General features: G+C 32.0%; 1 protein-coding gene across 1 annotated transcript in view; it reads right to left on the bottom strand.

Moving 5' to 3' along the window:
* Positions 1-1,356: 1,356 nt before the first annotated feature.
* The window catches only part of LOC129234620 (uncharacterized), a 52,604-nt gene continuing 39,264 nt past the window's right edge, over positions 1,357-14,696 (bottom strand). The window contains exons 12-17 of the mRNA XM_054868653.1: positions 12,951-13,119; positions 10,243-10,378; positions 10,054-10,164; positions 9,365-9,483; positions 5,844-5,970; positions 1,357-2,975 (exon numbers count right to left, since the gene is read on the bottom strand). Coding sequence (XP_054724628.1) covers positions 2,787-2,975; positions 5,844-5,970; positions 9,365-9,483; positions 10,054-10,164; positions 10,243-10,378; positions 12,951-13,119 — 851 coding nt within the window. The 3' untranslated portion in view covers positions 1,357-2,786. The remainder of the gene's footprint in view (positions 2,976-5,843; positions 5,971-9,364; positions 9,484-10,053; positions 10,165-10,242; positions 10,379-12,950; positions 13,120-14,696) is intronic.

The following is a 14,696-nucleotide window of genomic DNA, read 5'->3' as shown; positions in this document are numbered from 1 at the left end:
TTATTCCATAACATACCTGCCAACCTCCGAGAAAAAAAATCCGGAAGATTTTTTTTTTTTTTTTATCCACAAGATTTTAACGCAAAATAAAATTAAACAGGACATCTACCCTCTTTACATTTAACAATATGATATTAGTTATGAATTTCATATCAATTGAACTTACTTTTGTTTAGTAAATATTACTTTTATTACTTTCTTTAAAAGTTTGGAAATAACATTTACTCGTACTTATCTTAAAAAAAGAACGTAACAAAAACAGCTCGAACTGAGAGAACGAGAAGATAATCGGAGCCGAAATTGTGCCCCTAGTCGCCCGTCGCAATGCTTGCTTTGATTGGATCCTGATGAAGTCATGCGCTGTAACACTCAGTGACGTAATAATCTTGCCTCACTTCTCGTGCCATTCTCCTACGGCAACCTTTCCTTGGCTACTTGGCCTAAAACACGGTTACGCGTTCCACAAAAGTATCGTTAGCGCCAAAATTGGCGAGATACAATTTTTTTCCCGACACAACATGAAAAATCCGGAAGATTTTGCTCATAACCGGAAAAACGGAAAAAGACATGAAAATGCGTAAAACTTCCCGGAAATTCGGAAGGGTTGGCAGGTATGCCATAATGACCTCCCTTTTTAGAAAAAAGGGAAGAGCACTGTGTATGTGTGTGTGGTTTCTGCATGAATGTGTGAAAACATACATATATTACATATAACTCTATACTGTGCTGTAGTTGGAGGTAAAGCTCTAGACTAGAAACTACCACAGTCACAAAAAAAAAATGGTAGCCATTTTAAAGTTTTAGCAGCCATTTTCAAAAAGTATATACACGGTGCTAAAAGTAACTAACCTTTTTGCTATTAGTAATCTTAACAGCAATTTAAGGGATTATGATTAGTGGCATAGCTAGGGTTGGGCGGTCCACCAAGGACAGCCGTTTTTCAGGGCGGTAATTTGACTGTTTCAATGTGAAATGTTTATTTAAACATACATATTTTAATTCATACTTGAGTCTATTATCAGAGGATATTTTTAAAAAGACACCCCTTGGAAATATAAGGCTTTGGCATAGCTGTCAGCATATAATTACCCTAAAACAAAACATGCCTTTTTTTGTGGACATATCAGCACAATGGCTTGTATTTCTTTCAATTTACCAAAGCTACGGATTCAAGGGGTTTCGAGTGGAAAGTGAAGGAAGGATGAAGGTTTTTTGATACTGTCGTAGTTAACTGTGTGGGGAGGAAATGCTACGCTTTTCGTTCTAAGTTGAAGACAGTACTTGATTTTAAGATGCTTCTTAGAGACCTCCTTATGCAACAAAAATTACTAAATTATACTCTTTTTCTTTTTTTTTGTCAGTAAAAAAGACAACAGTAAGAAGTTTCCAAGTACTATCCTCTAATCTTATTGTAAACTATAGAAGCAGAATTATTGTAAATATTGTCACAGCGCAATATTATTTTAACATATAAAGAAGGATATAGTCGCCACTTTTTTCGACTGGATTTTGATTTTTTGGTAGCCAGTTTCAATGAAATGGTCACCCATTGGCCATCGCTAATCTAGAGCTTTAGTTGGAGAGGAAAATGGGGAAGGGTGCAAACATTATGCAAATGTAATGTCAATTGGTTTCAAACCACATTTTATTTTGCGAGTCCCCCCAAAATACTTTTTTCAACTACAGCACTGCCTATATACATATATATGTGGTAGTATATATGTTCATAAAAATACATATATATCACAAATGCGAGAATTTTTTAAAATTAACTTATTTGATGTATTTAGAGATAACATCTACCTATACAGTAACCCCTTGTTACATCGGCCTTGTTATATTGTCTTTTTGGCTAGACTGGATGCAGGCTTTTAAATCAGTGGTTAATTGTATCAACCACTATGATGAAATCAAATCGTCAAAAACAGAACAAAATCCCGCTTTTGCGAATCAGCCTTTATGGAATAAAAACTGTTAAGAAGAAATATGATTCATATAAGTGGCATCCATTGTATCATGCTTTTTCTTCATCTCCAGAAAAAACTTAAACCTAAAAAAGAAGCTGCTTTGAATTTAAGGCAATTTAAGAAAAAACATATTTTCTCAGCAAAAGTATTTTTTTCTTTTGATGAATGTAAAAAAGAAGGATGTTTTCAATTTACACATATTTCACAGCTGTTTAGGAATCACTACTCAGGACTCTTATAGCACAGAAAAAACAATGAAAAGAATTTTAATTTAATTTTTCTAACTAAAAGAACAAATGACAATATAATTTCTTTGCGATTATTAAGAAAACCATTCTAATGTGATAAACTATTTGTTTTGTAGGTGCACATGTCATTTATTTGCACATTAAATGAATTGTTACTTTTTCATACCTCCATGCGAAACGTTTTCTGTTTTTTTTTTTGTCTTGTCACAAGTACGATATAACAAGAGGTTTTTGTAATTTTCAATGTTATTGGCTATCATAATGTTTCTGTGGTTAAATGAATGATCAATGCTTAATACTCAATGTTAAATGCTCAAACATTTACAATACAAACTGCAAATGAAAAAAAAAAAAAATCAGACGAGGAAAATTTTATCACTTACGAAGCAGATCCGTTCATAAGAAACGTCAAGCTTTTACTTCCAGTTTAGAAGGATTAACTTTAAAAATAAAAACTACAATGCATACATGACTTGTGTTTTGGGCTGAAAGACATTCAAAAATTCAATATTTTCATACTTTATAAAATAAAGATACAATGAAGTACAAGAAAAAAAAATGAATGACTAAATCAAGAAAAAAAGAAATTTAATGCTCTGTTAATGTCATAGTCTGCGGCTAAAGATACTCTGATGAGTTCTTCATGAGCAACAGTCTCACCGACGATATCTCGAAGCTGAGCAACACAAGCTTCCAACTGTGCGGAATCATGAGTTAATGGGAGGTCTTCTAAAGAACTGGAATCTGATTCCTGATCACCCTAAAATATAGAACAAAATTATATTAACAGATATGAATGCAACACATAAACCAGCTGATGTGTGTATTGCATGATTTCTTATTACTCCAATTTAATGATAACAGCACCTCGGAGTAAGCAAAGAAACATTTGAAATACTTTCAACCCAAGTTTGTTGCGAACCAAAGCAAAGAAAATGTTTTATACTGATAAATTTTCCCAATATTGGCAGTTTTAATGTGATTCAATGGTTAACTCTCTAAATATGATCAAAATGTAACGATATCAAAAAAAAAAAAAAAAAAAAAGCCAAAATTGTCGACACATTGGTGACAAAACTTAGGGACCAAAAGCTTGGCGATATATTGCCAAGTGTTTGCCAAATTATAACACCACTTGAGTTTGCATTGAAATTAACAATGATTTTACCCCAAAAAGGTGTAAAAGACCCCGTTTGGAACATCCAAATGCAACCAAAAGGGGAGGTGAACAACAAGACCTCAAGACCTCACTAGGAGTCTAGGTACCAAATTTCAACTTTCCAGAACATAGTTTTTGAGTTATGCAAAATACATACGCACATACACACATATAAACGGAGATCACGAGAAAACTCGTTGTAACTAATTTGGGGATCATCGAAATGGATACTTCGGGTGTCTATACGTTCTTAGGCATATATCTACATGTGATCGGGTGGAAAAAAAAAACTCAATATTCATTCAGGGGCGAGCAAAATGGAAAATAAGGCCGATTTTTGAGTAAAAACATTTTTGCGAAAACAAAACTTCCTTTTTTGTAAAAAAAAGTAAAAAGGGGTAAGTAAAGAATTTTGTTGTACATAATACAGTAGAATTACACTATAATCACAATTACTTGTTCTTCAGCACACTGAGCATGTTCAGAGACACTAGATATTTTGTTCATTTATATCACGTTTTTTGCTTACCACCAGAAATAGTGCTTTGCTCATCCACAAGCATTTCTGAGGAGTTAAAAACCGCACCTACTCGCTCCTAGAGTTAATGCCCCGATAGAAAATTGAAAAAAAAAAAAAAAAAAAAAAGAAATATAATCAAGGTTCATACTCTTCCAGACAAAATTAATTTCAGGAATTTTCAGGAGTCAAAAGCAAAATTTTCAGGAGTAATAACACGAGCGGTTTTTACAAGAAAATTAGTTTCAGTAACCTTTATTCTACTTTGCTGTCAAATTTTTAATCGATTTATCTTTTTTTTTTCACACACTATTCAATCAAAAAAAAAAAAAAAAAAAAATTAAAAAATATGATTCAAAATGTTTGAAAATAACAGGAATACACAAAATATTAGACACATCGGCATATTATCAGTACTAAACATACTACAAAATAGCAATAGCACTACTAATTAGCAATATAGAAAATATGCTTAATAGCTGTTGCTGTTAATACAAAAACTAGCACATGCTCTTGGTTCGTTCTCTAGTGGCAGTTACAATCAGTAACCGTAATGGGCATGTTTGAACAGAGTAACAGGTCAGTTAGTTTGAACACATCCCATGTCTTTGCAAAAAACACTGGGTGATCTGTATAATACAAGAATTTTGATTGGTTGCCAGTTATTCAATATGGCTGCCTAAATGGAGATGACATGGAATTAAAATTAGCGATTGCTGTTGAAAATTATTTTCAGGAGGAGAGGAGAAAAATCTGGAGGTTAAAACAAAAATTTAGGATTTTTAAGGGCCCTTAGAAGAAAAAATTAAATTTCAGGAGTTTTTCAGGATTTTCAGGAGGTGTACGAACCCTGTATAATTGTCTGTAAAACTAAACAAATGTTAATTTATTGATACATCTATGTGTCATGGTCTACAGCTTTAGAATAGATTTAGAACCATTAGTTTATAACTTTCCACAAAGTTAAAAATTCACGTTACATGGATTTAGTTTTTCATGCAAATAGCATAGCAGCGTAAACTTTATAAATGTAGTTGACTTTAGGTATGACGTAAGGTATGTATAATGTCTTATTAAACTTATGTTATATTTTCTGATTAGTGCAACATTTATTAAGCAAAATTGGTTACATTTTTTAGTTATATATTATTGAAACAAAACATTTAGTAATTGTTTTGTATATTTGTGTGTGTTAAAATCCAGAGTTGACGTTTCTGGGTTCTACTGATGGCCATTTTTTAAAACCCCAATTTACTCCAAGTTTTAGACTAACCGAGGAGGGTCCAATCTCAACCACTTAGGTTAAACTGGGGTCTACTGTATTTCCTACTTCATTTTAGAAAAAAGTAAATCAAATATTCAAATAACAAAATAGGATAATCCATTGTGTTACACATGCATGAAATAAATACAGATAACATTTCCTTAACTTCCTGTTGCTACATACAGATACATTTTCTAATTTCATTTTGTTACCAAATATTATAGGTTTTCTGCTGCAGAAATTCAGCTAAGCAGCAATGATTCATTTTAAATAGAGACAAAACCACTGTACAATTCATTTCTTATATGTAATTTTTGCCAAAATTTATAGATACCTTAAACATATGAAATTAATAGGAATTTGCATGAATCATACATTGTAAGCTTTATTTGACAAGGCTCTTTTCTTTCTTCCTTTTTTTTTTTTTTTTTCAAATTTTCATAATTTTTTCCACTTAGTAACATGATGAACTTTGCAAAAATTATATCCTAGATAATGTCCAATGGCTGGATACTGCTAGCATTGGCAAATATAAGCAGGAGAAATTGATGCTAAGAGGACATTGCTATCCTTTAAGAGCCTATCGTTGAAAAAAGAAAAGCAAATCAAACTATAAACATATTAGTATTATTTCTTTAATAAATCACTTTATTCCAAGACTTTTAAATATATCCTGTATATAGCATACCTCTTTTCCTGACATATTTATTGCAGATGTTAGTTCTTCAATATCTAAAAGACTAGATGACATTGAGCTTGGACTATCAGGTTCTGGAAATTGATTAGCCGATATTTCTTCACTACGTTGATTATTTCTAGGGAAAAAGTAGTTCTACTGTAGTAAAACAAGAAGTATACAGAAATATGCAAAAAAACTACTTTATCTTCATTTTTAATTTTGAACAAAAAATGCAATTTTACTAGCAGTAGTGCAATGCAGTGTAGATGGATACTTGATTTTCAATGAGAATTCAATTTCAAAAGAACCTTTTAAACATATGTGCAAAAATCAAGTATCCAGAGAGGTAACTGCTTATTGATATGTATTGTACACTACATATTATTATTTAAGTCAGAGTGATCCAACTGTAAGTCACCAAACAAACTTTGGTGGACTGCGAGGGTCAGAGACATTCACAAACGAAAAGAAACTACAGATTTTATTCTAAAGTTATTATTAAACTTTATAATGACTGGCACTGCTTAGCTGATATCAGTTTATCAATGCACACTGTAAATTTAAAAAGGGCCATTGTAACGGAAATGATTGTAAATTGCTGCTGAAACTAACTTTTTAAAATTTTAAGTAGTTTTACTTAAAAACTTAACACAGTAAGAAGAGTAAACTGCTTCTTGGCTTTTTGGGTAACAAAGAGACCTTACGGTCTTGGAAATTCAGATTGGGATGAAATACGACAGATTACTGTGTGGACACTCTCAAGGGGTACTACTAAAGTAATAAAGCACACTATTCTTTGTTTCATTCTAACTTGGCAATGAAGGGAAAGCTAGGCGAGCCGATTGCAGAAAATGTTGTCAAGGAAAGGAGGTTACTCTGCATAGGGCAGGTGCCAGTCAGCGGCGCAACTTGCCGAATTGGGTGAGGGAAAAAAAGTAATTTAAAATATCAAGAGCAAAGCAATTATCCTTGATTTTTTCAAAGAATTTAGATTTGTCTCAAATATGTTTCATCATATTTTTATCACAAATGCAAGGCTGTGAATGGGATTTCATTTTGCAACGGCGGAGAGCTATCAGTCACCAAAGGAATTAACAAATAATTTTGAATGATTAAAAAATTAGCAGGAAAACTACTTAATAGTAACAATGGGGTTGTTTCCTTCAGTCAAAAGTAGTACTTTTTGTCACTGAAATAGATAGAATAAGCAAACAAAATAACATGTACTCAGAAAATACTTTCATTTTCCAAACAGTTATTTTTTAATTAATTTGTTAAAATGTCTGATTTTTCAAACAAGGCGTGGTCTTAATAACGTCACAAATGATGCTCTTTGACGCATCTCTCTACCACGTCTCCACGTTATGATAAGCAAGAAGCGAATTAAAATTGCACTCTACACTTGCTATCAACTCTATTGTTGCCAATACACGTGAGTAAAGATGCAAATTAAATATTTTGCTCTGTGAATGGCAACACTGAAGGGCATTTGATCATTTGTGATGTCATTGGCAGAAGCGTTAAACAATAAAAGCGCACCAATTTAAGTATTTTTAAAAAATATTAAACTTAAAAAAATTATTTAAAAAATGGTCACATCCTATGTTTTTAAGCATACTCTTTCAGAAAAAAAATACTTTTGAAATTTTGGAAACAAACTCATTTAAAGAAGAGAACATGCTCTAACAGATGCATACTCTGTCTCTGGTGATTTCGCTGATAAAAAGCATGCGCCCACTCGCCAAAATACTGACTATCCTATCCAGTATATATATCATCTATTTCAAAAGAAAAGATAAGACGACGGAAGTTGATATAAGTAAGGAGAAGGTTAGTACAATAGCTGCAAACATTTGCCATGGTAATAATGGGTACCAAAGGCATAAAAAAACCGCCTTCTTTCAGAAGTATAACAAATGAAAAACTACCAGGCATGTTCTTAAAAGCGCATCTTCGTTTTTCTACTGCAGATTATTTAAGTTCATCAACAAGCCTTTAGCGAAAAAATAAATGTAAATTTTCAATCTTTGCCTGCAATTTTATTAGTTTGTTAAGAAGTGGATCTTTTACCCTGCCTCTGACATCAAACCAGTTTTTGTTTTGCATGTTTTCATTATAATTATCATTCTAGTGTATGTATATAAAAAATAATTGATAAATAAAAACTATATTGTTAAATTTTATACATAAATTAACAAGTCCTACCCTAATTTTGTTGCCATGGTAATTCAAATTATAATTTTAATCGATTGAATTTATCTCTATTTTCTGTATTAAAAAATAAAGTATTTTCTTCAATTCAAATTCCAATTAACTGTAACAGTCACTTTATGAATTTATACAAAAAAGTCTTTGAGAGGTATCAAACCCTGGATGGAATACATGGGAATCCAGTATGCTGACCATATAGCCACCGAGCTGTGGCTGCCGAGAAATCTCTACTAGTATAAATAAGCTGCGTGTAAAACTTAGGCTGTTTTCTTGGAATATTCTAGCTAGTGTACTTTATTATTTTACTGTGTGGATATCCTTAAAGGCTACTAGTAATCTGCTGAATTTCATCCCGATCTGAATTTCCGAGACCGTAAGGTTTCCTTGTAAGACCAAAGCATAGTAAAAAAAAGGAAAAAAGTAAACCTTTTTTTTTGGAAATAATAAATTAAAAGATTTTCTTAGTAAGAAGGGCAAACAAAGGCCAACAAAAGTAATAAGTGGGCTGTGGTGACTGTGTTACTACACTGACTGAAGTATTGCATAATTTTGTACAAATATTTATAACTTGAAACATTTAAAGTAAATTTCATAACTGCCAACACTGCAAAAATGAAAAAAAATTTATGGATGGATTTCAGTACAAAAATCTGATTGTTTAAAATATTTTTAAAATTATGAAACTACATACATATGTATAGAGCGATAAACAACATGATTATAAAATAAGTCTCACAAATAAATTGGAAGAGTAAGCAACTACAATATTTATCATATTTTCTCAACTCTAAGTTACTTTTCCTTAAAAAATGTTTTGGTACATTTAAACCTTAATAAAAATTTGCAGTTACCCATTGGGTTGAAAATCATGTGCTGTTTAAGAGAAAATATTTATGTGAGGAATTTTAGACTTCAAAACCACATTGCACTTATATGCGAGTAAACAAATAGGAAGAATTAATTCAATTTCATAAAAGCAATTTGAGAACGAAATAAAAAGTTACATTAAATGCTACAAAGTTTGGGGTCTATTAATTTCTAGAGCAGATAATCTCTTTTTTATCACATGTACGAGACACAACAAACATTGTTAGTTATCATTTAGACAGAATTTTTTTTTTAATTTACAATCATTATTTAAAATAAAACAAATGTTAGCTACCCATGCCAGCTCAAAATCTTTAATGAAACTTATATTCAAACCCATCAACTGCACACAGATAGTTTTGTAAGCTAGTTTAAGGATATTTGAGTAGGATGTACATAAAAGGAAGAAGAAAAAAAAAAAAAAAGAACAATAAAAAATATTTTGTTATTACCTAAGTTCAACCCATGTTATCATATCTTCTACTTCAGATTGTAAATCTTCTGGAAGGTCATAAAAAACTTCACTTTTAATTATGTCTTTATTTAAAGCTATGAATTCTAATGCTGAAGTCTGGAAAAAAAACATTCAATTTTAATAACTATCAATAAACTCAAGCAGAATAAACAAAATTAACTGAATCCTTAATTTCACTTTGCATACTTAGAACTTTTATGTTTAATTTTTTTTTTTTTTTTTTGTCTCTCTCAGAAACTTAATGAATAGCACATTGATTAGAAAGATCATATCCAATGTATAGAATGAGGGAGACTTCTGAGAGCTGCCTTCTACTACAGGCCAAAAGGCAAGCAAGACCCTGGTAAACCTAGAAAATGGTGGCTGGACCAAGAAGCTGAAATAGGCCTTTAGCCTAGCTCTTGATGATGATGATGAAGAAGAAGACTTAATTAAGAGCTTTGATCTTCAGCCCAAAAGTTTTGACAAGTTAATACAATTTCTCGGAATAAGCACTGAAGCAAACTATCAAAAATCTTCCTGCAAACTAACTTTAGCTTGAGATCCCTAGCCTGAAGACATCTCTAGCAAAACATTTATAAATATCAACACCTATACATACAGTCTCACTTTTTTATTTTTAAAAGTTTATCACAACAAAACAATAAAATAAAAAAAATCCCTTACCCTTAGCTCTTTGGCATTGAACTGGTCTGCTATACTGAGAAGAAATAAAGCTGAATCTTCATCAATATGAGTTTTAAGAGCACCTTCAGATATTTGTTTTAAAGAGTCAACCTAAACGAGCAGTTATTAGCAGTTATATACAAAAATAATATTTTAACTTTCTGAAGTTTTCTTGGATGCATTGCTTACCTCATATCTGTCACTGAGCTGCATTAAGTCAGCTAATTGTTCGGTCGATAGCTGACCAGTATCAACTTGACTGCCATATAAATATTCAAGAAAAATTCGGAATAAATTTGGGCTTGTGTCATGAATAATTATTTTTCTGAAAAAGGATAAAGAAGAAAGCAATGTGTTAGATTAATTGCCAAGCAACATGCATTCCACTTACAAAATAATTATTTTTAAACTGAACAATGAGCGCCTTCAATAACAAGCAAAATTTATTTTGAATATTATTTCGATAGAAAAATTTAAAATCTTCAGGTTTCAGATAAAGATTAGTTTTAAGAAACATAGAATATACATGCAGTGTATTCAGAGTTCTTTGACTGCCATCCTACTCATGTTTAAAAATTATTGCAAGATAATAATTTCAGGTGAATTAGCATATAAATGGATTTATAAAACTTAATTCTTAATATCATTGAATAACATACCTTATATGTATCAGTCCTTATACAAATAAACGTATTTTGTATTTCTTAAACTAAAAAAGGCTTTAACTCCCCACTGCTTAAATTAATATTTCCAGTAGAAAAAAACAGAATTATATGCACAGAATGTTAAAGAATAATGAGTTTAATACATAAAATGGATTTCTGTCTCAGAAATTTTTCATACTTTCAAAATAGTTTAGTGACTGTGTGATTAAAACATGAACTTGTGTCAGTACCAACAACTAAATGAAAAACCGCCATATTGCACCACTCAATCACACTGGTCAACAAAGGAATAAAACATCATTATACAATGATGAAATTTAAAATGACCTAGGAGTCACAGGAGACAGTAGAGGGCTAAAGAGAAATTGTTATGGTGCAACTGAGCATTTAAACATGTGGCAAAAGCTTTAAAGATCTTCCCGATAAAAGAGTATTGGCAAAACTATCATTTAGCAGCAAAATTGAATTTTTGAGCAAATTGTCTGAGAACTTTTTAAGTGTACAGTGTATGTTTTTCATTAACAATTCATTTTAACTTTTCATTAAACAATTTTCTGAATTTGCACTAAAAATTAGAGATATGTATGTAAAAATGCATTTCTAAGCATCCTCATATAAATAATAGCCGATGAGGAAGTAACCCGCGTGTTTCAACAATGAAACTCCCCCACAGTATGATAATTTGATAATATGTTTTGGTAACATTTAACATGCAGGCAAATGATTTATCGTGAGAAGGCTGAACTCGATGCGGGAACTTAACTGTTTCACTGGTAAGACTGTCATCCTCATAGCAAATGATCGATGTCACGCAGTTAGGTGCTATTTACTGTGTAATATATAATCCATGCATCGCAAATAACAAAACCGTTTAGAGATATTAATGGGACAAAGAAGAGATTGCTGGAATAGAAACGGTTAAGATCAAATTTAGTCTTGGATAACCCATTACTTGGAAAGTAACCTGCGTGTTTCAACAATGAAACTCGTGCCACGGCATGATAGTTTGATAATATGTTCAACATGCATGGAAAAGCTTTATTGTGACAAGGCTGAACTCGATCCGGCGACTTAACAGTTTTACTGGTAAGACTGTCGTTCTAGGAAAACGAAAGAACCAAAACAATTCGCAACTCCAATATACTATAGGGGGCGCTGCAGCCACTGTCTAATGGCGGATGAAAAAGTAAAAACAAACAAATGCTGTAACTTATACCTTGCTTTGAAGATTAGTGAATGAGAGAAATTTATCATAGTGTTTGTAGGAAGCTTTCTTTTTTTTTTCTATTGGTCTGAAATTAAATTACACTATAAACTATCTGAAGCCTGTAATTTACCCCAAAGAAAACACGTGGAATGGAATCTAAATCATAGCAAGGTAGTGTATTTGAGCTCTGGAGATGCAAATTGATGCTATCTAATGGAATTCAGGGTTAATCCACTAGTGTTAGGGTTAAAATTTTAACTATCAAAATACTCCCAAACAGGCAATTGCTTCGTTCAAATGTAGAAATAATTTTCATCCGTCATACCATGACAGGTGGCTTTCTAGTCATTAGAATATAATAATGCTTTACATTTTAGATTTATTTAAAAAAAAAACTGTATGACATCAAGTTAGTAAGTCATCGATAAACAGACGCATGCGCAGGAGGGTCACCAGGGGTACCGCGGTACCCCCATCAACTTAAAAAAATGAAAAAAAAAAGAAAAAGAAGAAATAAATAAAGAGGAGGAAAGAAAAGTGAAGAACAAGCAGAAAGGAAAAAAAGAAAACGATAAGGTGCAGTAGTCCACTTCAAGTGGCACTCAAAATAGATTTAAGAATTTATTTAAAAAAAGAAACAAACTTAAATTCTGAAAATTTTTCCTAATATGTACATCTAAAATCATATTTTATCCATAAAATTTTAACAAAAAAAGTGCACCCTCAGGGGGGGGAGGATTGCCAGCCCCCCCCCACCTAAGTTCTTTAAATGAGGGGCCTAGGTGTTGGGAGCCCCATTACTGAAGCTCTGCGCATGCCCCTGTAGTTAAAACAAAGTAGTAAAGGCTTTTATTCTATTTGTAAATCAAATTCACAAACACATTTGATTAACAGATTCTTAACTGTATTGTTTTACTTCCAATTGATTACAGCTAAAAAGCTGGTAATCCAATTAAACTCATTTCAAATATGACTGATTTCATTTTTCTTTTCTCCAGAAAAATAAACAAAATTAGAATACTTACTTATCAATAGATTCTTTCATGCCACTCAACAGGGCTTTACGAAACCAATCGCACCTAGACGCAATAACAACACAATGGGCTTTTATTATAGGACAATGCACATCTTCTTCAGGCACTGATTCTGCACCACTTGAAGCTTCAGCTAAGTTAGAAGCATTTTCACTAGAATCTATTTAAGAGTGAAAAATATATACAATAAATCAATATCATCAATTGATATTAAGTATTTGAAAGTATAAATTTAGTTGACACATTAAAGAACTTTCTTCATAACTAAAGCATAGTCATAACCAAAGCAAAATGTTTGAAAAGTTTAAAAAAGATTTTTTTGATTTATACCGCAAAAATTTTCAAATTCTGACAAATATTGCTCCAGAAACACGCTGCATTGCATTTAGATCCGAACCATATACCGTAAACGTGGGGTACTTTGGCCCAGATTCTGGAAATTTTCTCATTTTTTCTCAAACACACTCACACACAATAATTTTGTAACTATTCATATTTCCAAGCTGTGGAAACTTTTTATACACATATAGAGTTCTCTTAACTTAATTTTTTATTACTGATCACTTTGCTTCAAAGTATTATTACTATTTTTAATTGGTTTTTATTTGGGCCAATATTACTCTTGCGTTTGAGTTACTTTGGCCCACAGTAGTTTTCCCTATTTAAAACCATTGCAGAATAAACTAGAATCAAAGAAAGATGTATGTTCAAAGGGAAGACTATTTATTTGAAAGAAAAATACATTTTTCAAGAAATTTGAGCCACACATAGTTGTTTTAAGGAAAACTAAAGTTTTTTAAAAATGTGTGTTCATACCTAGTTATTGTTTCAGAAATTACCGATGGAGAACAGTCTTCTTTTTTCATCAGTTTTGGAGGTTTAACAATTTCATTAAGATAATACCATTCATAAAGCAAAGGATCTCAAGCTTTTGGTCACTTCCAAAACTTTCTTCCATTTCATGCTCTCAACATTAGCTCCTTCTTCTCTCCTATAAACAGCTATCCCTGGAAACCTGTGCTTACTCCATTCTACAATAACAAAATTTACAAGAAGTAGATGCAACTAGGTCAAAGTTTCCTAAACTTCCAGCAACTTTTAGTTCATTTTTATCTTCCATAGGAAAAACCATGTATGTAATTGAGACTTGAGGAGTTTATGGCTCATCGCTCTCGTATTCCGTTGCTGTGAAGTCCTGTATTTTCTAGTGTTTCTTATTTAAGAGTTCTTCTTTTAGCTTTAATTTTCTTTCTAAATCTCTCTGGCAGTTTTTTTTTTTTCAAGTTTCTTTTACGTAAAGTCCAAATTCAGGAGAGAGTTTCAGAAGTGTACGTCTTTGTCGAATATCTTCTATTTCCAGACTGGATTTATGGTACCTGGCGCCTCCACCAAATGTCACGTAGATTGAGTACACACTACATTCTAGAGATGAAAGCTAGTTTATTCTAAACAAGCGAGTTATCAGGCTACATGGTCGCAACTGCCAACTCTCAGCTTGAGAGAAGGTTTTTATACAGAAACTTAAGAACATTCTAGAACAATGCAAATTAAGGCTATTTACATATATTTACATATTTCTCCAAACTTAGAGAAAGGAAGGAAAGTAAAAGAGGAATGAATGAGAAATTCACACCTGAGGCCTGAACTCTTAATCTTCCGATTCCCAGTCCAGTGCTCTAGCAGTTTTGCCAACCGGGCCCTCGTTTACTGAGCGATTTATGACAATATAATTACAGC

This window comes from Uloborus diversus, chromosome 1 (assembly GCF_026930045.1).
Source record: "Uloborus diversus isolate 005 chromosome 1, Udiv.v.3.1, whole genome shotgun sequence".
NCBI lineage: Eukaryota > Metazoa > Arthropoda > Arachnida > Araneae > Uloboridae > Uloborus > Uloborus diversus.
Note: the sequence above shows the minus strand (reverse complement) of the source record. Positions and strands in the feature narration are given on the sequence as shown.